Source organism: Ranitomeya imitator, chromosome 2, assembly GCF_032444005.1.
Source record: "Ranitomeya imitator isolate aRanImi1 chromosome 2, aRanImi1.pri, whole genome shotgun sequence".
Lineage (NCBI taxonomy): Eukaryota > Metazoa > Chordata > Amphibia > Anura > Dendrobatidae > Ranitomeya > Ranitomeya imitator.
Genome location: NC_091283.1, coordinates 652,595,104 through 652,619,009, shown reverse-complemented (window position 1 = coordinate 652,619,009; position 23,906 = coordinate 652,595,104). Strand labels below are relative to the sequence as shown.

Genomic DNA, 23,906 nt, shown 5'->3' with positions numbered 1-23,906 from the left:
AGACAAACGTAGAGATGAAATAGATTTAGCAAAGTGAGGCCCAACTTTCTGAACAGAGCGAGGATAGGAAAGGTAACTTTGCGGTCAACACAAAACCCTACAAAAACCACGCAAAGGGGGCAAAAAGACCCTCCGTACCGAACTAACGGCACGGAGGTACACCCTCTGCGTCCCAGAGCTTCCAGCAAGCAGTAAAAAACAAATTGACAAGCTGGACAGAAAAAAACAGCAAACAAATAGCAAAGAGGAACTTAGCTATGCAGAGCAGCAGGCCACAGGAACGATCCAGGAGGAAACGGGTCCAATACTAGAACATTGACTGGAGGCCAGGATCAAAGCACTAGGTGGAGTTAAATAGAGCAGCACCTAACGACTTCACCACATCACCTGAGGAAGGAAACTCAGAAGCCGCAGTACCACTTTCCTCCACCAACGGAAGCTCACAGAGAGAACCAGCCGAAGTACCACTCGTGACCACAGGAGGGAGCTCTGCCACAGAATTCACAACAACACTCCTTATTAAATGGATTACATCGGATCAGGGAGTATACTGTTGGTTTATTATTTTAAATTTTTTTTTCAGGCGATTGAGGGCTTCGGGGATTAGCTGTATGGTGAGTATATACTGTATGTTGTATGTACTGTATATGTGTGTGTATATGTGTTTTTTTTTTTTTTTTTGTTTGGTTTTTTTCACACTTCAACACAGTAGCCGGATGATGGGACTACTACTGTCCCATCATCCGGCTAGCTGTCAATGTAGCAGGCATAGCCGGATGGCAAAACACACACACACACAACACACACGCACACACACACACACACACACACACACACACACACACACACACACACACACACACACACACACACACACACACACACACACTTACACACACATTACACACACATTACACACTCACACTCACACACATTACACACACATTACACACTCACACACTCACACACACTCACACACACTCACACACACTCACTCACACTCACACACACTCACTCACACTCACTCACACACACACACACACACAGTCTTCCCCCTCCCGATCTGCAGCGTTTCTCGCAGGCACATCCGCAGCAAATCCGCAGATCTTTTTTAAACCTGCGCATTGGCCTGACACATTGGAAGTCAATGGGTGCAGAAACGCTACAGATCTGCAAAAAGAATTGACATACTGAGGAAAAAAACGCTGCGATTCCATGCGTGTTTTTTTTCCCCCGCAGCATGTGCACACCAAATGTCAATTTCACACTGACCAACATTGCTTGTGCACTACACTGCTGATTTGATGCAATTCCGCGTGTCCAAAAACACTGAGGATCTGCATAAAAATCCGCAACATGTGCACATACCCTAAATGTATCATTCTGGTATGATTTTAGTAGGGGACAAGTCCCCTATACAGCGAAGTACTTTAATCTGTCTTGGGGGTAACAGAGTCCTCTTAATTATTTGTTCTTTGGTCTTCAAAAACAATAGGCACAGGCCAAGTTCACACCTGGATTTCCCCTGTAGATTCTGCACCTAAACTCTCTGGCAATTTACAGTACAATACAATTAAGTGGGTATTTTGTAATCCAATCCACAGTGAAAACTTTCTGCAACGTGTGAACACAGCTTTAAGCTCTTTTAAGGGACAGGCAGATTGGGGCATGATGGAAAACTGACAGAGTAAGCTTTAGGCTCTCGTTGGAGGACCACTATAGTGTAAGGTGTGAAACCAATGTGCGGAACCAGAAAATCAGTTTCCATGCTGTTCCCAGTGTTTAGGGCCAGGAGTTCAGAATGTCATGACGCCGCTTTTTCTATTAAACTTGGCAAAATCTATAAAAAAAACCACAAGGATTTCTGGCCCTGGATGATGTTTGCTGTTTGTATTCATGTGCAGGACTGTGTAATCATGAAGAAAACCGATCAGGACGTCTCAGTCAGCAAACCTGGTTCTGAAGGATGGAGCAAGACCCAGAACCGCATAACCGTGCGTCTGCCCCATTCACTAATGCACGAGAGGAACAATGATGACAAAATCTTAGCGCTTACATATAAGATCATTCATCTTTTGACTGGCGAGGTGAGAACTGCTGGGGCGGGACACAGTGCCACATGGGAGCTGCCTGGATGATAATTCTAGAACTGTGTCAGGTTTCTATACGGGGTCATCAGAAAATGGATCAGGCAAAATTCGAGTTCCCCTGTTCACACACATATTCCTGAGAAATTCAATTTGTAGAGAAGTTATTCTCTGTGAATTTAATGTTTCTTATTATTCTCTGGTGTCTCTCCAAACTCCAGAGCATAATACTTGTAAATCAAATTTGTTTTTAGTATATTCACTCATTTCTAAGTGCAAATCTTATTTTAGGCCTAGTTGTCAGTGTGGAAGTTGCAAGTCCTGATATAAACAATGGGTCACAATCCCTATAAATGGCCTATATCCCTAGATAGCCGTGGTCTTGTTGCTATACCCCCCTATGTCCCAATACTAACGAATGCTCGGCTGAGTGCTCGTGTGTTCTGTGGGCAGAGCGGAGTGGGACACTATCAGACATCTCTGGCAGCAGCCCATCTAGCTGGAGAACAAGAGGAGTGGATTCTTTATTTCAAAGTTCCCGATCCTTCTCTACCTCATCTTTTGTTAGAAAAGAGTCTTGAAGCCTCCAGAGACATCAGCGTGTTGTCTAATCCCACCAAATAAATGACTGTACCCTGTATGTTGACTTTAAGGGTGTCACAGTCTTATCTGTTTTCTCAGGAATGGAATTATTTAGAAGATAAGAATCCATACAAGGACATGATTGAGAATCAGCAGTCTGTGCAATCACACGGTAAGAGGTGGTGACCATTTTCCGGGGTCACCTAGGTTCACCTACTACCCAGTCATCAGACTACGAGTGTGCTCATACAGTGTGTCTGCATGTGTCCGTTTCCCATAGATTGTCCCAGTAATGGAAATACCCCAGAGAGAGGTTCCAGCTCTTTAGATTCCCAGAGTTTCAAACAGGAAAACAACAACACTCAGGAGCATCAGGTTAGTAGTGATGAGGTTAAATGGCAAAATATTGCCGTAAATCTACTTGTGCAGATCTTCTGTCCTAATATTGATTCTCAAAAAATGCATCAAGTGTGACAACTTTATTTATTGCTATTGTTACTCAGGATGAAAACCTGCTCAACATTAAAGTGGAAGTTGTAGATGAAGACGAGGAGGATATTAGTAATGAGGAGAGTCCTACTGATAGGAGTCCAGGTGAGTAACAGACTCCACCACACAACTGTAGAGACTCTACATCTTCCTCTGTATCACAAAGTGGTCTACATCCTCCTGTATCTTCTATGTTCTTCCTTCCATGTCAATAGTGGACATACACATATTTCATCTTTATTTAAAGAGTGTAAATGTAAAAGTGATACGATTCAAATTTGGTGAAATTAGATTGTAGGACTGGCCATTCAAGACTCTTCCATTTCTTCTTTTCCAGCCTTTACGTCATTAAAGTGGCACGTTTAGGGTCATCGACACATTGCAAGGTCCTCTTTAATCAGCTGCAATGCTCTAACAAATTGGTGTTATCGCAAACATCATTTGGGGCAATGAAGAATTCCTAGCAATTTCTGTGATATGTGTGTGTGTGTGTGTGTGTATATATATATATATATATATATATATATATATATATATATATATATATATATATATATATATATATATATATATATATATATATATATGTATGTGTGTATGTGTATGTATGTATGTGTGTATATATATATATATATATATATATATATATATATATATATACACATACATACATACATACATACATACATACATACATACATACATACATACATACACATATATATATATATCACACACACACACACACACACACACACACACACACACACACACACACACACACACACACACACACACACACACACACACACACACAGAGTTAGGTCCATATATATTTGGACAGAGACAACATTTTTTCTAATTTTTCGTTATAGACATTACCACAATGAATTTTAAACAAAACAATTCAGATGCAGTTGAAGTTCAGACTTTCAGCTTTCATTTGAGGGTATCCACATTAAAATTGGATGAGGGTTTTAAGAGTTTCAGCTCCTTAACATGTGCCACCCTGTTTTTAAAGGGACGAAAAGTAATTGGACAATTGACTCCAAGGCTATTTCATGGACAGGTGTGGGCATTCCCTTCGTTATGTCATTCTCAATTAAGCAGATAAAAGGCCTGGAGTTAATTTGAGGTGTGGTGCTTGCATTTGGAAGGTTTTTCTGTGAAGTAAACATGCAGTCAAAGGAGCTCTCCATGCAGGTGAAACAAGCCATCCTTAAGCTGCAGAAACAGAAAAAACCCATCCGAGAAATTGTTACAATATTAGGAGTGGCAAAATCTACAGTTTGGTACATCCTGAGAAAGAAAGAAAGCACTGGTGAAGTCATCAATGCAAAAAGACCTGGGCACCCACGGAAGACAACAGTGGTGGATGATCGCAGAATGATCTCCATGGTGAAGAGAAACCCCTTCACACCAGCCAACCAAGTGAACAACACTCTACAGGAGGTAGGCATATCAATATCCAAATCTACCATAAAGAGAAGACTGCATGAAAGTAAATACAGAGGGTTCACTGCACGGTGCAAGCCACTCATAAGCATCAAGAATAAAAAGGCTAGACTGGACTTTGCTAAAAAAAAACATCTAAAAAAGCCAGCACAGTTCTGGAAGAACATTCTTTGGATAGATGAAACCAAGATCAACCTCTACTAGAATGATGGAAAGAGAAAAGTATGGCGAAGGCGTGGTACAGCTCATGATCCAAAGCATACCACATAATCTGTAAAACACGGCGGAGGCAGTGTGATGGCTTGGGCATGCATGGCTGCCAGTGGCACTGGGTCACTAGTGTTTATTGATGATGTGACACAGGACAGAAGCAGCCGAATGAATTCTGAGGTATTCAGAGACATACTGTGTGCTCAGATCCAGCCAAATGCAGCCAAACTGATTGGTCATCGTTTCATACTACAGATGGACAATGACCCAAAACATAAAGCCAAAGCAACCCAGGAGTTTATTAAAGCAAAAAAGTTGAATGTTCTTGAATGGCCAAGTCAGTCACCTGATCTCAACCCAACTGAGCATGCAATTCACTTGTTAAAGACTAAACTTCAGACAGAAAGGCCACAAACAAACAGCAACTGAAAACCACCGCAGTGAAGGCCTGGCAGAGCATCAAAAAGGAGGAACCCCAGCATCTGGTGATGTCCATGAGTTCAAGACTTCAGGCAGTCATTGCCAACAAAGGGTTTTCAACCAAGTACTAAAAATAAACATTTTATTTAAAATTATTGAATCTGTCCAATTACTTTTGGTCCCTTTAAAAACAGGGTGGCACATGTTAAGGAGCTGAAACTCCTAAACCCTTCATCCAATTTTAATGTGGATACCCTCAAATGAAAGCAGAAAGTCTGAACTTCAACTGCATCTGAATTGCTTTGTTTAAAATTAATTGTGGTAATGTCTATAACCAAAATTAGAAAAATGTTGTCTCTGTCCAAATATATATGGCCCTAACTGTGTGTGTGTGTGTACAAATATATATATATATATATATATATGAGTGTATATACATATACACTCTAGATGGTGGCCCGATTCTAATGCATCGGGCATTCTAGAATATGCATGCCCACGTAGTATATTGCCCAGCCACGTGGTATATTACCCAGCCACGTATGTAACAGGATAAAAAAAACTAAAACATATACTCACCATCCGAGGGCCACTTGTAGTCCTGCCGCTTGTGTGCGGTGCACGCGTCAGCTTCTGGTCCCAGGGTTAGTATGAGCGCAGGACCTGTGATGACGTCGCGGTCACATGACTGTGACGTCATGGAAGGTCCTTCTCACATAGCATCCTTGCCACCGGAACCTGCCGCTTGCACTGCCGAGGAGAGGACGCGACGGCGGAGGGTGAGAATAACCTTCTTTTTTTTATTTTTTTTTATTATTATTATTTGTAACATTAGATCTCTTTACTATTGATACTGCATATGCATCATCAATAATAAAAAGTTGGTCACACAGGGTTAATAGCTGCGTTAATGGAGGGCGTTACACCGCGGTCCATTAACGCTGACATTAACCCTGTGTGAGGGCTGACTGGAGGGGAGTATGGAGCGGGCACTGACTGCGGGGAGTAAGGAGCTGCCATTTTTCCGCCAGACTGTGCCGGTCGCTGATTGGTCGTGGCTGTTTAGCGACCAATCAGCAACTTGGATTTCCATGACAGACAGAAGCCGTGACCAATGAATATCTGTGACAGACAGACAGAAAGACGGAAGTGACCCGTAGACAATTATATAGTAGATTTGACAAGGCTTGCCAGTCTTGATGAATGTGATGGCGTAAGATGCAAGCCACCCTTGTGGGTAAAGGGGATTAGGCTGTGTGCACACGTTCCGGATTTTTCACGTTTTTTAAAACCACTAAAAAAAAACGCTCACATTAAGCATCCTATTAAAAGAATGTAATCCGCATTTTGTATGCACATGCTGCGTTTTTTTTCCTGAGCGGAAACGCATTCCGGAAAAAAACGCAGCATGTTCATTAATTTGCGGAATCGCAGGGATTCCGCACACAAAGGAGTGCATTGATCCACTTACTTCCTGCATGGGGCTATGCCCACCATGCGGGCAGTAAGCGGATCATGTGCGGATGGTACCCAGGGTGGAGGAGAGGAGAGTCTCCTCCACGGACTGGGCACCATATCACTGTAAAAAACCACGTGACCGTGACGTCATCCCAGGTCCTTCGCACACAGCATCCCTGGGAATGGAAGCCGCCGCGTGCACCGCTGAGGAGATCGGGAGCCGCCGGAAGGTGATAATAACCTTTTTTTTTTTTTATTATTATTTTTAACATTATATCTTTTTACTATTGATGCGGCATAGGTAACATCAATAGTAAAAAGTTGGTCACACTTGTCAAACACCATGTTTGACAAGTGTGACCAACCTGTCAGTCACAGTCAGTTTTCCAAGCGATGCTACAGATTGCTTGGAAAATGCTAGCATTCCGCAAGCTAATTCCGCTTGTAAAACGCTAGTGTGTAGCGGGAATACGCATGCCAATTCCGCATGCGATATACCTGCGGCAGGAGTTGCGGAATTGCCGCAGAAATTTCCTCGGCAATTCTGCAACGTGTGCACTTAGCCTAATAGGTGTGTACCTCTTAACCCGTTAATGATCAAAAGTGAATGTACTTTTTTGGCCGGATTATTATTATTTTTTTTTTTTTATCCATTTTGGTCTCTCACTTTTTTATTTATGTGGCTGTGTGAGGCTTGTTTTATGATGGTTTTTTTTTTTACATTTTTTGGGATAGACCTAAATTACTTTGTGATTTGTCATTTTTCTTTTTCTATATTTTTTAACTGTTCATGATTCAGAGTAAATGACCTGTTGAATGAATTCTCCAGGTTATTACAGTAAGCGTGGTGGATTCCTAATATGTGTGGGTTCATTTTTCCTGTGTATGCATGTAAATATGTATGTATTATACACATTTATTTATTTTGCATTATTTTCTTCCATAGATGGTAAAAGCATTCTGGGGAAAAAATAATCCATTTTCTTTTATTGTTCCCTTCTTCCTCTCTAATTGGGGTCTCCATAGGAGCCCCAGTTACAGGGTAAAACAGTCATTGGCCGATCTGCTCAGGGTCTGTTAGGAGCCAGCAGCTTTGCTATACCAGCACATAACCAACAATTATGTGATTGTCATGTCCTATAGACGCATTGGCAATGCGTGCACCTCATAGTCCTCAGTGAGCTCTGTTGCTGGGGAAAGAGGAGACTGCCATCTACACCCAAAGGTCCCTTGGGGACCAGACTTGCGGAGACTAAATTGCATCCATTGTTTTTTATATTATCAATCATTCGGGGTTCAAGCCTAGGAACTAGTGCCATACATTTACTTGGTCTTCTCTTTCAGCTTCTGTGTGCCACCACAAGAAATGTTCTCTAGTCAGTCTGGACTACATGGTGTCAATGTCTAGTTGCCTGGCAGCCGCTTCCAAGGGCATCTGTCAGCTGAACTTTACTTCCCAAACTATTTGTATGTGCATTTAGCTCTTTCAAAAGCAAGTCCAGTATTACCTTTAACTAGACAGTCAGTTCCTTCGTAATTGAGACATCAGTCTTTTAATTGATATGCAAATGAAGCTGAAGAGCTATTTGTAGATCTGAAGCTTTGGTCACTCCAGCTCTATTCCTCACCCATCTCCGCCTACTGCTTGACTGACAGGCTATAAGCTGCATTTTTTTTTTAGGCAATGGAGCCTCCAGTCAAGCAAAAGGAGGCAGAGCTGGGCTGGGAATAGAGCTGGAATGAAAGAATCTTCTGATCACAAATATTTTTTCAGCCTCATCAAATAGAACACTAATTTCTCAGTATTAGGCCGGCTTCACACTCAGCGTATGAAAATACGGTCCGTATATTACGGCCGTAATACGCTGAAAAGTCCCGAAATTAGTGGTCCGTAGCTCCTCCGTAGGCAGGGTGTTTCAGCGTTTTTTGCGCATGGCATCCTCCGTATGTAATCCGTATGTCATCCGTACTGCGTGTTTTTATCGCAGGCTTGCAAAACCGACATACGGCTATACAAGGGATCCATGTGTTAAAAAAAAAAATAAAAAAAAAAAAAAACATATATATACTGTATATAGACACATATATGTATATATATTAATATTTCATCCAGCGCGATATAGCAGAAAGCCGGTAATTCAATTACCGGCTTTTGCTTTCTCCTTCCTAAACCCGACATGATATGAGACATGGTCTACATACAGTAAACCATCTCATATCCCCATTTTTTTTGCATATTCCACACTACTAATGTCAGTAATGTGTCTATGCAAAATTTGGCCGTTCTAGCTAGTAAATTAAGGGGTTAAATGGCGGAAAAAATTGGCGTGGGCACAAATTAATAATGGAGAGGCGTCAATTATGACACCTATCCATTATTAATCCAATACTAGTAAAGGGTTAAAAAAACACAAACTCATTATTAAAAATTATTTTAATGAAATAAAAACAAAGGTTGTTGTATTATTTTATTTAACGCCCAATCCAATCACTGAAGACCCTCGTTCTGTAACAAAAAAAACATAATAAACCAACAATATCCTTACCTTCCGCAGATCTGTAAAGTCCAACGATGTAAATCCATCTGAAGGGGTTAAAATATTTTGCAGACACGAGCTTTGCTAATGCAACGTTGCTCATGTCTGCAAAACCCCGGGGAATGAAGGTAAAGTACCGTAGGTCATTGACCTATATTTACCTGCATTTGCGGTGAGGCGCCCTCTGCTGGCTGTTCCTAGATCGTGGGAACTTTCCTAGAAAGCTCCCTGGCTCGAGATCATAAGAGGGCACCCTCTGCTGGTTGTCCTCATATGACGCCTCTCCATTATTAATTTGGCTTAATGTCACCTTACAATAGCAAGGTGGCATTAACCCTTCATTACCCCATATCCCACCGCTACACGGGAATGGGAAGAGAGTGGCCAAGTGCCAGAATAGGTGCATCTTCCCGATGTGCCTTTTCTGGGGTGGCTGGGGGCAGGTGTTTTAGCCAGGGGGGGGCCAATAACCGTGGACCCTCTCCAGGCTATTAATATCTGCCCTCAGTCACTGGCTTTACTACTCTGGCGGAGAAAATTGTGCGGGAGCCCACGCCAATTTTTTTCGCCATTTAACCCCTTAATTTACTAGCTAGAATGGCCAAATTTTGCATAGACACATTACTGACATTAGTAGTGTGGAATGTGCAAAAAAAATGGGGATATGAGATGGTTTACTGTATGTAAACCATGTCTCATATCATGTCGGGTTTTAGGAAGGAGAAAGCAAAAGCTGGTAATTGAATTACCGGCTTTAAAGCTCTCTAGCGCTGAAAGAAATATATATATATATATATATATATATATATATATATATATATATATATATATATATATATATATATATATATATATATATATATATATAATCTATTCTATGTGTACACATTTATTCTCCCTATTCTTCTGTAAGCGGTCAGTGTGATTTTACTGTACACCGCACTGAATTACCGGCTTTTCTCTCTAACAGCGCTGCGTATTTCTCGCAAGTCACACTGCTGGTCCGTGTGTGATCCGTATTTTTGGGGCTTCCATAGACTTTCATTGACGTTTTATTTGCGCAATAAGGTGACAAACGCAGCATGCTGCGATTTTTCTACGGCCGTAGAAAGCCGTATAATACTGATCAGTTTAATACGGCAGATAGGAGCAGGGGCATAGAGAATAATTGTGCCGTATGTTTTGCGAGTTTTACGGACGTAGTTTCTGCGCTCTTACGTCCGTAAAACTCGCAAGTGTGAAGCCGGCCTTAGAGAAACGGACTGGCCTTGTAAAGGTATTGCTCGACTTGTCTTTGAAAGAGCTACATGCAAATTTAATTAGGAAGTGAAATCCTTCCAACAGATTCTGTTGAAATCCATTTCCATTCCCTCAGTCATCTATAATAATAATAAATAATAATAATTTTTATTTATATAGCGCCAACATATTCCGCAGCACTTTACAATTAAGTGGGGACATGTACAGACAATAAATTCGGTACCAGTTAAGACAATTTAAACAGTGACATTAGGAGTGAGGTCCCTGCTCCCAAGCTTACAATCTACAAGGAAATGGGGGGGACACGAAAAGTGCTTGTTATTTCAGGTCTGGCAATTATAATAAATAGGGATTTTCATATAAAGCTGCATGATCCGGTCATCAGCCCGTGTGTTTAAGTGCAATAGTCAAGTATCAAGTGCAGTTATCATGTGTATAGAGGGCGTGGAGACAGATGAATAGTAGGGTGCAGATTCAGAGTAATATTTGGAAGGAGGGAACAGGGCAAAGTTAGTTTACTGAGTAGTTGATGTGGTAGGCTTGTTTGAAGAGATGGGTTTTCAAAGCGCACTTGAATAGGTCGGGGCTAGGTATCAGCCTGATCGTCTGGGGAAGTGCATTCCAGAGAGCTGGCGCAGTACAAGAGAAGTCTTGGAGACGGAGGTGCGAGGTTCGGATTACAGGGGATGTTAGTCTTAGGTCATTTGTAGAACGGAGGGCACGTCTAGGGCGATAGACGGAGATGAGAGAGGAGATCTATAACTACCTATAGGAACACCACAGAGAACTCCTTACAATTGGGCTTGGTAATACTACACATTTCAGCTACAAATAAACAAACAAAATGTCTTAAAAGGATGGGTAACTGCAATAAATGCTCTGCAAAATGTTGGTGTAAAGCTATGACAAAGTTACTTTGTTGCTGTTATTGTTTAGTTGCATCACCTTTATCTGTAGACACCTTTTTAAATGAAGTTGTAGTATTGAAATGTCCATATATTAGAATAGTACAGCACAACAAACTGGGTCATGGGTTGCTAATGATCTGCTATTGCGTTACTCTCCCTAACTGAGGCCTTGTGGCTACTATCCCAACCCTGTGGTATTTTTACACTGACTTGCTTTAATAGGGAATCTATCACCAGGTTTTTGCCACCTAATCTGAAAGCAGCATAAAGTAGAGACAGACTCTGAATCCAGCTATGTGTCACTTACTAGCCTGCTTGCTGTAGTTTTGATAAAGTCACTGTTATTGCAGCAGGAGATCATCACTAGAGGACTAGTAAACCTGCTGCCAGGTAGTCCTCTCTATTAATGAGCTCTGTATAACCCCGCCCCTACCACTGACTAGCTGCTTTCTGCTTACGCACAGCTTCCAGTCAGTGTTGTGGGCAGGGTTATACAGAGCACAGCATTCAGACTACTGATAAGTCTGCAGCAAATAAAGCTGTGATTTTATCAAAACTACAGTGAGCAGCCCAGTAAGTGATACATTGCTGGAATCATGGTCTCTGTACCCTACATCATGCTGCTCTCAGGGTAGGAAACACCCGATAACAGATTCCCCATATCGCATTGGAATACTGAAGACTTCCAGTGCATTGCAGATGAAAATTCAGTCATTGTTAAAAGTCCATATATTTGTGTATATTTTTTCCTCAGGAGATGCACAGAACAGCCCGAATGCCTCAAAAGAACATTTTTCTGTAACTGCTAAGTGTAAAATAGAAAATGATGAAATTACACAAGTTTCCATAGGAGAAGATACCAGTAATCCACACACAGCCCATGATGCATATCTATCACCCTATCTCTATAAACGGGAGCCACATTTATCGAACACTGGCATCTCCGGTGGTACAGGCCGTGGCAGAACAAAACCGTTGTCTATTCATCGGAGAGTGCTAAATGGTGAGAAGCCATTTTCGTGTTCTTACTGTGGAAAATGCTTTTCTTATAATTCGGATGTCATTCGACATGAGAGAATCCACACAGGGGAGAAGCCATTCACATGTTCTGAGTGTGGAAAAAGTTTTACCTATAAATCCGTTCTCATTCGGCATCATTTTCCTGTATAGATTGTGGAAAAAGTTTTGGGAGATGATAAACCATACGCATGTCCTGAGTGTTAGAGGAGTTATCATACAACGAAAGTAAAAATCAAGAAATAAGAAAAAGAGGAATACAAGTAATTGAGCAAGTCAGTAATTGAGATAAATGTAATGGTATCTATATCATAAAGAATTTTACTTGTGATTAACCCCTTCCCAACCTGTGACACAGCGTATGCATCATGAAAGTCGGTGCCAATCCGACCTGTGATGCATGTGTTGTCACAGCATGATCGCGTCCCTGCAGGCCGGGTGAAAGGGGTAACTGTAATTTCACCCGACCTGCAGGGACAGGGGGAGTGGTACTTCAGCCCAGGGGGGAGTGGCTTCCCCCCTCACCCCCCCGTGGCTACGATCGCTCTGATTGGCTGTTGAAACTGATGTTTCCCTTTCAATCACAGCAATCGTAATATTTCACCAATGAAAATTTGTGAAATATTACAATACAGCCCTGGCCAATGCTGCAATATCATCGGCCATGGCTGGAGACCGCGATCTGCCACCACCCGTACTCCGTCCTGTCCTGTGCTCCACTCCTGTCCGTCCTCCTGTCCACTCCCCCCGCAGTCCGATATCAACCCCCCGCTGTCCGATCCCACCCCTGCATACTTACCGACCTCCGGTGTCCGTCCGTCTTCTATCACAGCGATCAAAATAAAAAAAAAATAACCCCCCCCCCCCCCCCTTTATCACCCCGATAGGTAGGGACAATAATAAAATAAAGAAAATATATTTACAGTACTTTTATTTTTCCACTAGGGTTAGGGTTCGAAACTAGGGTTAGGGTCGGAACTAGGGTTAGAATTAGGCTATGTGCACACGGTGCTGATTTGGCTGCGGATCCACAGCGGATTGGCCGCTGCGGATTCGTAGCAGTTTTCCATCAGGTTTACAGTACCATGTAAACGTATGGAAAAACAAATCCGCTGTGCCCATGGTGCAGAGAATACAACAAGGAAATGCTGCGTTGTATTTTCCGCAGCATGTCAATTCTTTGTGCGGATTCCGCAGTGTTTTACACCTGTTCCTCATGAGGAATCCGCAGGTGAAATCCGCACTAAAAACACTGGAAATCCACAGGTAAAACGCAGTGCGTTTTATCTGCGGATTTTTCAAAAACTGTGGGAAAAATCCTAACACAAATCCGCAACGTGGGCACATAGCCTTAGGGTTGGAATTAGGGTTAGGGTTGGAAATGGGGTTAAGATTAGGGTTAGGTGTGGGTTAGGGTTAGGCTTGTGGTTAGGGTTATGGTTTGGGTTGGGATTAGGGTTAGGGGTGTGTTGGGGTTAGGGTTGTGGTTAGGAGTGTGTTGGGTTTAAGGATGTGATTAGGGTTATGGCTAGAGTTGGGATTAGGGTAGGGGTGTGTTGGAGTTAGAATTGAGGGGTTTCCACTGTTTAGGCACATCAGGGGTCTACAAACGCGACATGGCACCACCATTGATTCCAGACAATCTTGCGTTCAAAAAGTTAAATGGTGCTCCCTCCCTTCTGAGCCCCGACGTGCGTCCAAACATATGGGGCATAAGCGTAATCAGGAAAAATTGCACAACAACTTTTGGGGTCTAATTTCTCCTGTTACCCTTGGGAAAATAACAAAATGGGGGCTAAAAACTTATTTTGTGGGAAAAAAATTATTTTTTATTTTCACCGCTCTGCGTTAGAAATTTCTGTGAAGCACTTGGGGGTTCAAATTGCTCACCACACATCTAGATAAGTTCCTTGGGGGTCTAGTTTCCAATATGGGGTAACTTGTGGGGGGTTTCTAGTGTTTAGGCACATCAGGGGCTCTGCAAACGCAACATGACGCCCGCAGACAATTCCATCAAAGTCTGCATTTCAAAACATCACTACTTCCCTTCCGGGGTATCGGTGTACTCAGGACAAATTGGACAACAACTTTTGGGTCCAATTTCTCCTGTTGTGAAAATAAAAAATTGCGGGCTAAAAAATAATTTTTGAGGAAAGAAAAATTATTTGTTATTTATTCGGTCGTCCATGACAGCACTACGGAGAGAGTGAATCCGCCCTTCAGGAACAGGAAACCTACAGATATATAAGGGCGGCACCTCTCCCACGCATCAGTTGGTTTCCTGTTCCTGGAGGACAGGATTCCCTACAGATCTATCTTCAGTTCTCCTATCAAGCACCCAGGCCGGCTGTCCGACCCAGGTAGCGAGGGGGTCTCCTACCTCGGGCAGTGCGGGTCCCTGGAAGCGCCACGGTGGGCCCGGGTAGGGCTCCACGGCAGTGAGCGGTGCAGAGGGGAGCAGCGTCCGGAGGAGGTCTGTCTCTGGGGTCAGCGTGGTAAGTATGTTCCCCCCCCCCCTCCCCCCCGGGTCCGTTCGCTCTCCCGTGCCCTGTCTCACTACCTCTGGTCCTATTTCGGGCGGCGCAGGCTTCCTGGAACGCCCCTCCGCACTCCTTTGGGATCGGGGCGGGTCCAGGTGTCGGGCGCAGACTTCCGCCGTGATCGCCGCTGTGCTGGGGCCACGTACGGCGTTGGTATGGCGGCGTGCGGCTGGAGGATCCGGCAACGCCGTCCCTGGCTTCCGGGCGCGTCTCTGACCGCTCTAGCCGTTTCCGGAAGTGATGCGGCGGGAGGGCGGAGCCAGGACCGGAAGTCTGACGCCGGCCGGCTTCGGCTGGGAATGCCGCATCCTGCTTGTGATGGGAGCGGCAGGGGGAAAGCGTTCAGGGGCGGGGGAGGATGGGGCAGGGTCCGGTGCAGGGGGGAGATTAATTACTGACCCTCACACCTGCACATGTTCCGGCGGGGGAAGGCTATATATAGCCGATTAGATTACTGCAGAGCTGCTAATGGCATCTGCAGCTATGGATGTGCCAGAAGCTGCCGGTGATCTGCTGGAGCAGGAGCAGGACAGATCCACGGAGACCCTTGCAAAACCCCAGCAGAAGACCCGCGGACGCAGTAATCAGGCCAGTCGCAGATCAAGGCAAAAGGATCTGGACCGACCCCCCAGTGATCCGGTACCTACCGCTACTGCCTGGGTAAGAGATCTTCGTGAATGTACCCTGATGCAGTCTTTTCCTATGTTTATTTCCGTAGGGGAAAAAAAGCGCTGGTAAATCAAAAAACAAGGAGTGCGCGCTATGCGCTTGCCCTTTGCCAGACGCCTACCCTAAAAGACTTTGTCAGTCGTGTGTGCGGCAGACGGTAGGAAATAGTTGTATAGGATACTGTATAGCGATAGCACCGGATAAGTGACATAGCCTTTTCTCCGCTCCCATAGATGGCGGAGGAGTCTCCCGATTTTACTTCAAATCTTAGGGAGATTATCAGGAAGGAGGTGAAGGATTCCCTGAAATCCCTATCCCGGGCAGAACCTTCCAAGAGAAGAAGGGAGCCTAGCGCCTCAAATTCAGATTCGTCCGCTGGCCCATGTAGGGAGATTGACTCAGACGCCTCTGTCTCCTCAGCGTCCTCTTCGGAAGAAGAGTCAAACCGTTTCTGTTTCCCGTTGGACCAAATGGACAAACTAATTAAATCAGTTAGATCCACCATGGGGGTGGCGGACGAAAGGCCAACGTTCAACACAGGACCTAATGTTTGGCGGTCTAGACCCTAAAAAACGTAGGTCTTTTCCGCTCAATGACAGGGTGCAGAACCTCATCAAAAGAGAATGGAAGAAGCCGGAGAAAAAAGGCTCTTTTCCACCGGCCTTTAAACGAAGATACCCCTTTGAGAACCCCATGGTGAACACCTGGGATAAGGCGCCAAAATTAGACGCGGCAGTGTCTAAGGCATCTAAGAAATCATCTATCCCCTTTGATGACATGGCTTCCCTAAAGGATCCTCTAGATAAAAAGGCTGATTCGTTCCTTAAAGGGACATGGGAGATGTCGGCTGGTGCCTTGAGACCTGCTGTGGCTGCGACATGCGCAGCCAGATCAATGATGGTCTGGCTGGATCAGCTAGGGTCTAAATTGGAAGAAGGTGTTTCCAGAGATTCCATGTTGAAATTCCTGCCAACAATCCAAAATGCTGCTGCCTTTCTCGCAGACGCTTCTGCAGATTCGGCAAGAATGGCGGCTAGAGCGGCAGGATTATCGAACGCAGCGCGCAGGGCCCTATGGCTGAAATGTTGGCCGGGTGACCTTCAATCCAGATCTCGTCTCTGCTCTATTCCATGCGAAGGGGAATACCTGTTTGGGCCAGTCCTAGATGAGTTGCTAGAGAAAGCCGGAGATGAGAAGAAGTTTCCTAATCTACCAACCACTTCTTACAGGCGCCCCTTCGCAGGGAAAAGGTTCTTTCGGAAGAGACCAGCCAGAGACCAGAGCAGATGGGACGATAAAAAGAAGAGAGGTACTGGGTTCATGTTTGGTGGAGGAAGTCAGGAGCCATCCCGTGAGATCAAAAAACCTCCCCAATGACTAGTCTCCCCGGTGGGAGGTAGGCTATCTGCCTTCTACCCGGCCTGGTCCAAGATCTCCAGTAGTGATTGGATTTTGGGGTTGATAGCTACGGGTCTGCGTCTAGAATTCTCCTCTATCCCTCAGAACTTCTTCAGAATCACCCCTCTCAGATCCTCTCCAGCGGAACAGGCGGCCCTGGAAGCGGAAGTTCACGATCTGCTCAATAAAAATGTCCTATCTGAGGTTCCGGAAGGAGAACAGGGTAGTGGATTCTACTCTCTTCTATTCCTAATAAGCAAACCAGACGGCTCCTTCAGAACAATCATTAACCTTAGAGCACTGAATAATTTTCTGACCGTTCAACCATTTAAAATGGAAACTATTAACACCGCAATAAAGCTGCTGTTTAAAAACTTCTTTATGGTAGTATTGGATTTGAAGGACGCCTATTACCATATCCCTATTTATGCAGGTCACCAACGATACCTAAGGGTGGCAGTACGGTTGGATGGGGTAATAAAACACTTCCAGTATAGGGCCCTTCCCTTTGGGATTTCGGTCGCCCCTCGGGTATTTACCAAAGTAATGGCGGAAGTTATGGCACACCTGCATGAGTCCAACATTCTAATAATCCCCTACCTGGACGATCTCCTTATCGTAGGTAAAACGGCGGATCACTGTCTAGAACAGTTACATAAAGTGATGTCGGCTCTAGAGCGTCTGGGGTGGTTGCTAAACGTTAAAAAATCACGGTTACAGCCCATGACGGTGCAGCGATTTTTGGGCCTGACCCTGGATTCCCAGGTTCAGGAATGCCGTTTGCCTCAAGAAAAAATTGATCGCCTGCACCTTCAAGTGCTGAATGCCTCTAAAAACCCCACCATGTCCCTACGAAAAGCCATGTCTCTGCTAGGCTCTCTCTCGTCCTGTATTCCAGCGGTCCGATGGGCTCAGTATCATACGAGGATACTTCAGGGCGAGGTGCTGTTACATCAAAAAAGGTTGGGGGGATGTCTAGAGAGCCTGCTGACCCTATCCCAAGACGCTACTGTATCCCTCGGGTGGTGGTTAGATCAAGAGAATCTGTCCACAGGGGTCCCCTGGGAATATAATATAACTCGTATTGTCACCTCGGACGCTAGCCCTTCTGGGTGGGGGGCTCACATGGGGGATACATTGGTCCAAGGGCTTTGGGATCATGATCAGATGGAAATGTCTTCCAATCTAAAGGAGGTAACGGCTGTGGAGCAGGCGGTTAAAACACTCCTTGTCTATCTACAGGGCCACCACGTGCGGGTATTTTCGGACAATCGAGTCACCGTGGCATACATAAATCACCAAGGCGGGACTCGTTCCAGATCCCTGATGTGTGTAGCAGATCGTCTGTTTCATCTAGCAGAGCAACATCTTCTCTCGTTGACGGCTCTACACATAAAAGGGGCAGAAAACACTACAGCGGATTTCTTAAGTCGCAACACATTAAGGCAGGGAAGAGTGGTCCCTAAACTGCTCCATCTTCAACCTCATCGTGGAAAGGTGGGGACAGCCAGAGGTAGACCTGTTTGCCACAAAAGAAAACAGGAAAGTGGCACAATTCTGCTCTCTGAACCCCAGAGAAAATCCCCTGTCAGTAGACGCCCTCCTCATAGACTGGAACTTCAGGCTAGCCTACGCCTTTCCTCCCCTGTCTCTACTTCCTCTGGTGGTGAGGAAAATCAGGAAAGACAAAGCCACAGTGATATTAATTGCCCCCTTCTGGCCCAGAAGGACGTGGTTTCCATGCCTGAGAGCTATGTCAATATCCGATCCGTGGGTCTTGCCAGACATTTCGGATCTCCTATCCCAGGGCCCAGTCTACCATCCTCGGGCAGTTGGCCTTCATCTGACGGCGTGGATTTTGACCGGGCGCTGTTAAGACAGGGGGTTCTCGCCGGCCCTCATTAACACGCTGCTGAAAAGCAGAAAAATGATAACCACAAAAATCTATGTCAGAATCTGGAAGAGATTCCTTCAGAACTCGGGGGCAACAGCTGGACAGTCAATTCCGATTGTCCAGATCTTGGAATTCTTACAAAGGGGGTTAGATATGGGGTTATCCCCAAATACTCTTAAGGTGCAGATATCAGCCTTGGGGGCCCTCTTTGGCTGCAACATTGCTGAGAATCACTGGGTCAGCAGATTCATCAGGGCAACAAAACGGTCTAGGCCAATTGTGAAGAATAGAGTCATGCCTTGGGACCTGAACCTAGTCCTCTCAGCCATGACAGAGGCCCCATTTGAGCCAATTACTTCAGCCTCTATTAAAAATCTATCCCTTAAAGTAGCCTTCCTGGTGGCCATAACATCGGCGCGTAGGCTAGGCGACATCCAAGCGTTATCCAGGGTTCCCCCTTACATGCAGCTTAGGGATTATCGAGTGATACTATCCCCTGATCCAGCATATCTCCCTAAGGTAGTGTCCAGTTTCCACAGAACACAGGAAATAGTCCTTCCATCTTTCCTCCCCAATCCTACCAACGATAAGGAAATGAAGTTACACACTTTAGATGTAAGAAGATGTATCCTGCAGTATCTAGCGGTAACTGATCCCTGGAAGTTAGATAATGCCTTATTCGTGTCCTGTCAGGGTAGTAGGAAAGGGCATAGAGCATCAAAATCTACCTTAGCTAGATGGATTAGGGAGGCTATCTCGCTGGCATGCATCTCAAAGGGCAAGCCGGCGCCTGAAGGTCTTAAAGCACATTCCACTAGAGCTATGGCGGCTTCGTGGGCGGAAAGATTGGAGGTGTCGATCGACCAGATTTGTAAGGCTGCTACTTGGTCTTCTCCAAACACTTTCTATAACCATTATAGATTGAACCTGGGTGCCTCTTCTGACCTCTCTTTTGGGTTAAGGGTGCTGCAAGCTGTAGTCCCTCCCTAGATAGTTACTCTCTGTAATTCTCTCCGTAGTGCTGTCATGGACGACCGAATAAAGTCTTAGTTACTCACCGGTTAACAGTGTTTTTCGGAGTCCATGACAGCACCTGTACATACCCTCCCGTCTTCTTAAGTTCTGGGTGTACACCTCTTCCTTTGTTTATATATAATTCACGGGTAGTGAATAGTTAGTTATTGTATTATTGTTTATTATGTATGCTATTAACCTTGGTGGTCCTCTTGTGCTCTGTAAACCAACTGATGCGTGGGAGAGGTGCCGCCCTTATATATCTGTAGGTTTCCTGTTCCTGAAGGGCGGATCCCCTCTCTCCGTAGTGCTGTCATGGACTCCGAAAAACACCGTTAACCGGTGAGTAACTAAGACTTTTCACGGCTCTGCGTTATAAACTTCTGTGAAGCACTTGGGGGTTCAAAGTGCTCATCGCACATCTAGATAAGTTCCTTGGGAGGTCTAGTTTCCAAAATGGGGTCACTTGTGGGGGAGCTCCAATGTTTAGGCACACAGGGGCTCTCCGAACGCGACATGGCATCCGCTAAAGATTGGAGCCAATGTTTCGTTCAAAAAGTCAAATGGTGCTCCTTCCCTTCCGAGCCCTGTCATGCGCCCTAACAGTGGTTCTTCCCACATATGGGGTATCGGCGTACTCAGGACAAATTGTACAATAACTTTCGGGGTCCAGTGTCTCCTTTTACCCTTGGGAAAATAAAAAAAAAATTGTTGCTAAAGATCATTTTTGTGACTAAAAAGTGAAATGTTCATTTTTTCCTTCCATGTTGCTTCTGATGCTGTGAAGCACCTGAAGGGTTAATAAACTTCTTGAATGTGGTTTTGAGTACCTTGAGGGGTGCAGTTTTTAGAATGGTGTCACTTTTGGATATTTTCAGCCATATAGATCCCTCAAACTAACTTCAAATGTGAGGTGGTCCCTAAAAAAAAAAAAAAAAAGTGGTTTTGTAAATTTTGTTGTAAAAATGAGAAATCGCTGGTCAAATTTTAACCCTTATAATTTCCTAGCAAAAAAAAAAATTTGTTTCCAAAATTGTTCTGATGTAAAGTAGACATGTGGGTAATGTTATTTATTAACTATTTTGTGTCACATAACTCTCTGGTTTAACAGAATAAAAATTCAAAATTAGAAAATTGCTAAATTTTTGCCAAATTTTCGTGTTCCCCCCCCCCCCCCCCTACACACACACACAAATAAACGCAAAAATGATTGATCTAAATTTACTACTAACATGAAGCCCAGTATGTCGCGAAAAAACAATCTCAAATGGTATAGACTGTATTATAGATGATAAAATACCTTCAAACGGAGGGGTTATGGAGAATGTAAAAACAGACTTAGGTGTGGAGAAGGAACCTAATAAAAGTTATCACCCGTTAGAGTATACATTGAATCTTATTGAAGAAACCCCCAATGATAACAGTATAATCTCCAAAATGAATAAAAACTCAAAAGGCACTGTTCCAAATTATTAGGCACAGTAGAATTTGTTTGTAGAGTTGTTGCTCGGAAACCCTCCAATGTGGCTGAATTACAACAATTTTGTAAAGATGAGTGGGCCAAAATTCCTCCAGAGCATTGTAAAAGTCTCATTTGCAGTTATCACCAACGTTTGATTGCAGTTGTTGCTGCTAAGGGTGGCCCAACCAGTTGTTGGGTTTAGGGGGCAATCACAGGGCCCTGTAGGTTTTGATTTGTTTTTCCCTTAATAATAAAGACCTTCATTTAAAGGGAACCTGTCACCCCCCAAAATCGAAGCTGAGCTAAGCCCACCGGCATCAGGGGCTTATCTACAGCATTCTGTAATTCTGTAGATAAGCCCCCGATGTATCCTGAGAGATGAGAAAAAGAGGTTAGATTGTACTCACCCAGGGGCGGTCCCGCCGCGGTCCGGGTCCGATGGGTGTCGCGGTCCGGGGCCTCCCATCTTCTTACGATGACGTCCTCTTCTTGTCTTCTCGCAGCGGCTCCGGCGCAGGCGTACTGTCTGTCCTGTTGAGGGCAGAGCAAAGTACTGCAGGCACAGGACCTCTCTGACCTTTCCTGGCGCCTGCGGACTGCAGTGTTTTGCTCTGCCCTCAACAGGGCAGACAAAGTACGCCTGCGCCAGAGCCACAGCGTGAAGACAAGAAGAGGACGTCATCCTATGAAGATGGGAGGCCCAGGACCGGACCGCGACACCCATCGCACCCAGACCGCAGCGGGACCGCCCCTGGGTGAGTATAATCTAACCTTTTTTTCTCAACTGCAAATAAGTTCTTATTCACATCAGATGATCCACAATGGTGAGAGACCTTTTCCTTGCCCTGACTCTGTCAAGAATGGATTTTTGTGTAAAAGGTTTTTCAAACATTTTAAAATTCACTCCACTTCAGTAAGCTTGTAAACAAATTAGTATTTTATGCAACTAAAGCATAATTTGTGAAGGAAACAAGCATCGGATATGGTAGGAAAGCCTCTTCAACATGCTATTTTACATTTTACTGGTTCACCTGTCTTCAAAACTGTATTTTGAAACATTGTTAGTGTGAAGCCATGAGCTACAGACATCTCCCCTACTGCTGACAACCACAGATAGGATCTTCATAATCTAATATATATCTCTACTATATAATTGTCTAAGGCCGGCTTCACACTTGCGAGTTTTACGGACGTAAGAGCGCAGAAACTACGTCCGTAAAACTCGCAAAAAATACGGCACAATTATTCTCTATGCCTCTGCTCCTATCTGCCGTATTTTACTGATCAGTATTATACGGCTTTCTACGGCCGTACAAAATCGCAGCATGCTGCGTTTGTCACCGTACTGCGCAAGAAATACGCCAATGAAAGTCTATGGAAGCGTGTAAAATACAGATTACACACGGACAAGCAGTGTGACTTGCGAGAAATACGCAGCGCTGTTAGAGAGAAAAGCCGGCAATTCAGTGCGGTGTACAGTAAAATCACACTGACAGCTTACAGTCCAATAGGTAGAATAAATGTGTACACATAGAATAGGTATATATATATATATATATATATGTCAGTGAGACACATATATGTATATATATTAATATTTATTCCAGCGCTATACAGCTTGAAAGCCGGTAATTCAATTACCGGCTTTTTCTTTCTCCTTCCTAAAACCCGACATGATTTGAGACATGGTTTACATACAGTAAACCATGTCTTCTCTCCATTTTTTTTGCAGATTCCACACTACTAATGTCAGTAGTGTGTATGTGCAAAATTTGGCCGTTCTAGCTCTTAAAATAAAGGGTTAAATGGCGGAAAAAATTGGCGTGGGCTCCCGCGCAATTTTCTCCGCCAGAGTAGTAAAGCCAGTGACTGAGGGCAGATATTAATAGCCTGGAGAGGGTCCACGGTTATTGGCCCCCCCTGGCTAAAAATATCTGCCCCCAGCCACCCCAGAAAAGGCACATCTGTAAGATGCGCCTATTCTGGCACTTGGCCACTCTCTTCCCATTCCCGTGTAGCGGTGGGATATGGGGTAATGAAGGGTTAATGCCACCTTGCTATTGTAAGGTGACATTAAGCCTAATAATGGAGAGGCGTCAATTATGATACCTATCCATTATTAATCCAATTGTAGTAAAGGGTTAAATAAAACACAAACACATTATTTAAAATTATTTTAATGAAATAAAAACAATGGTTGTTGGAGTATTTTATTCTACGCCCAATCCAGTCACTGAAGACCCTCGTTCTGTGAAAGAAAAAACATAATAAACCAACAATATACTTACCCTCCGCAGATCTGTAACGTCCAACGATGTAAATCCTTCTGAAGGGGTTAAAACATTTTGCAGCAAGGAGCTTTGCTAATGCAATGCTACTCCTCGCTGCAAAACCCCGGGGAATGAGTCTAAATATAGATCAATGAGCTATATTTAGCTTCATTTGCGGTGAGGCGCCCTCTGCTGGATGTTCATGGATCGTGGGAACTTTCCTAGAAAGCCTTGGA

General features: G+C 44.2%; 1 protein-coding gene across 4 annotated transcripts in view; it reads left to right on the top strand.

Moving 5' to 3' along the window:
- The window catches only part of LOC138667064 (zinc finger protein 3-like), a 98,182-nt gene that overhangs the window by 35,763 nt on the left and 38,513 nt on the right, over positions 1–23,906 (top strand). For 2 of the 4 annotated variants that reach the window (XM_069755318.1, XM_069755317.1), the window contains exons 3-7: positions 1,905–2,087; positions 2,769–2,841; positions 2,950–3,044; positions 3,173–3,263; positions 12,161–12,409. In XM_069755318.1, the coding sequence (XP_069611419.1) occupies positions 1,905–2,087; positions 2,769–2,841; positions 2,950–3,044; positions 3,173–3,263; positions 12,161–12,409 (691 nt within the window). The remainder of the gene's footprint in view (positions 1–1,904; positions 2,088–2,768; positions 2,842–2,949; positions 3,045–3,172; positions 3,264–12,160; positions 12,410–23,906) is intronic. The other 2 variants (XM_069755320.1, XM_069755319.1) reach the window with 1 other exon arrangement.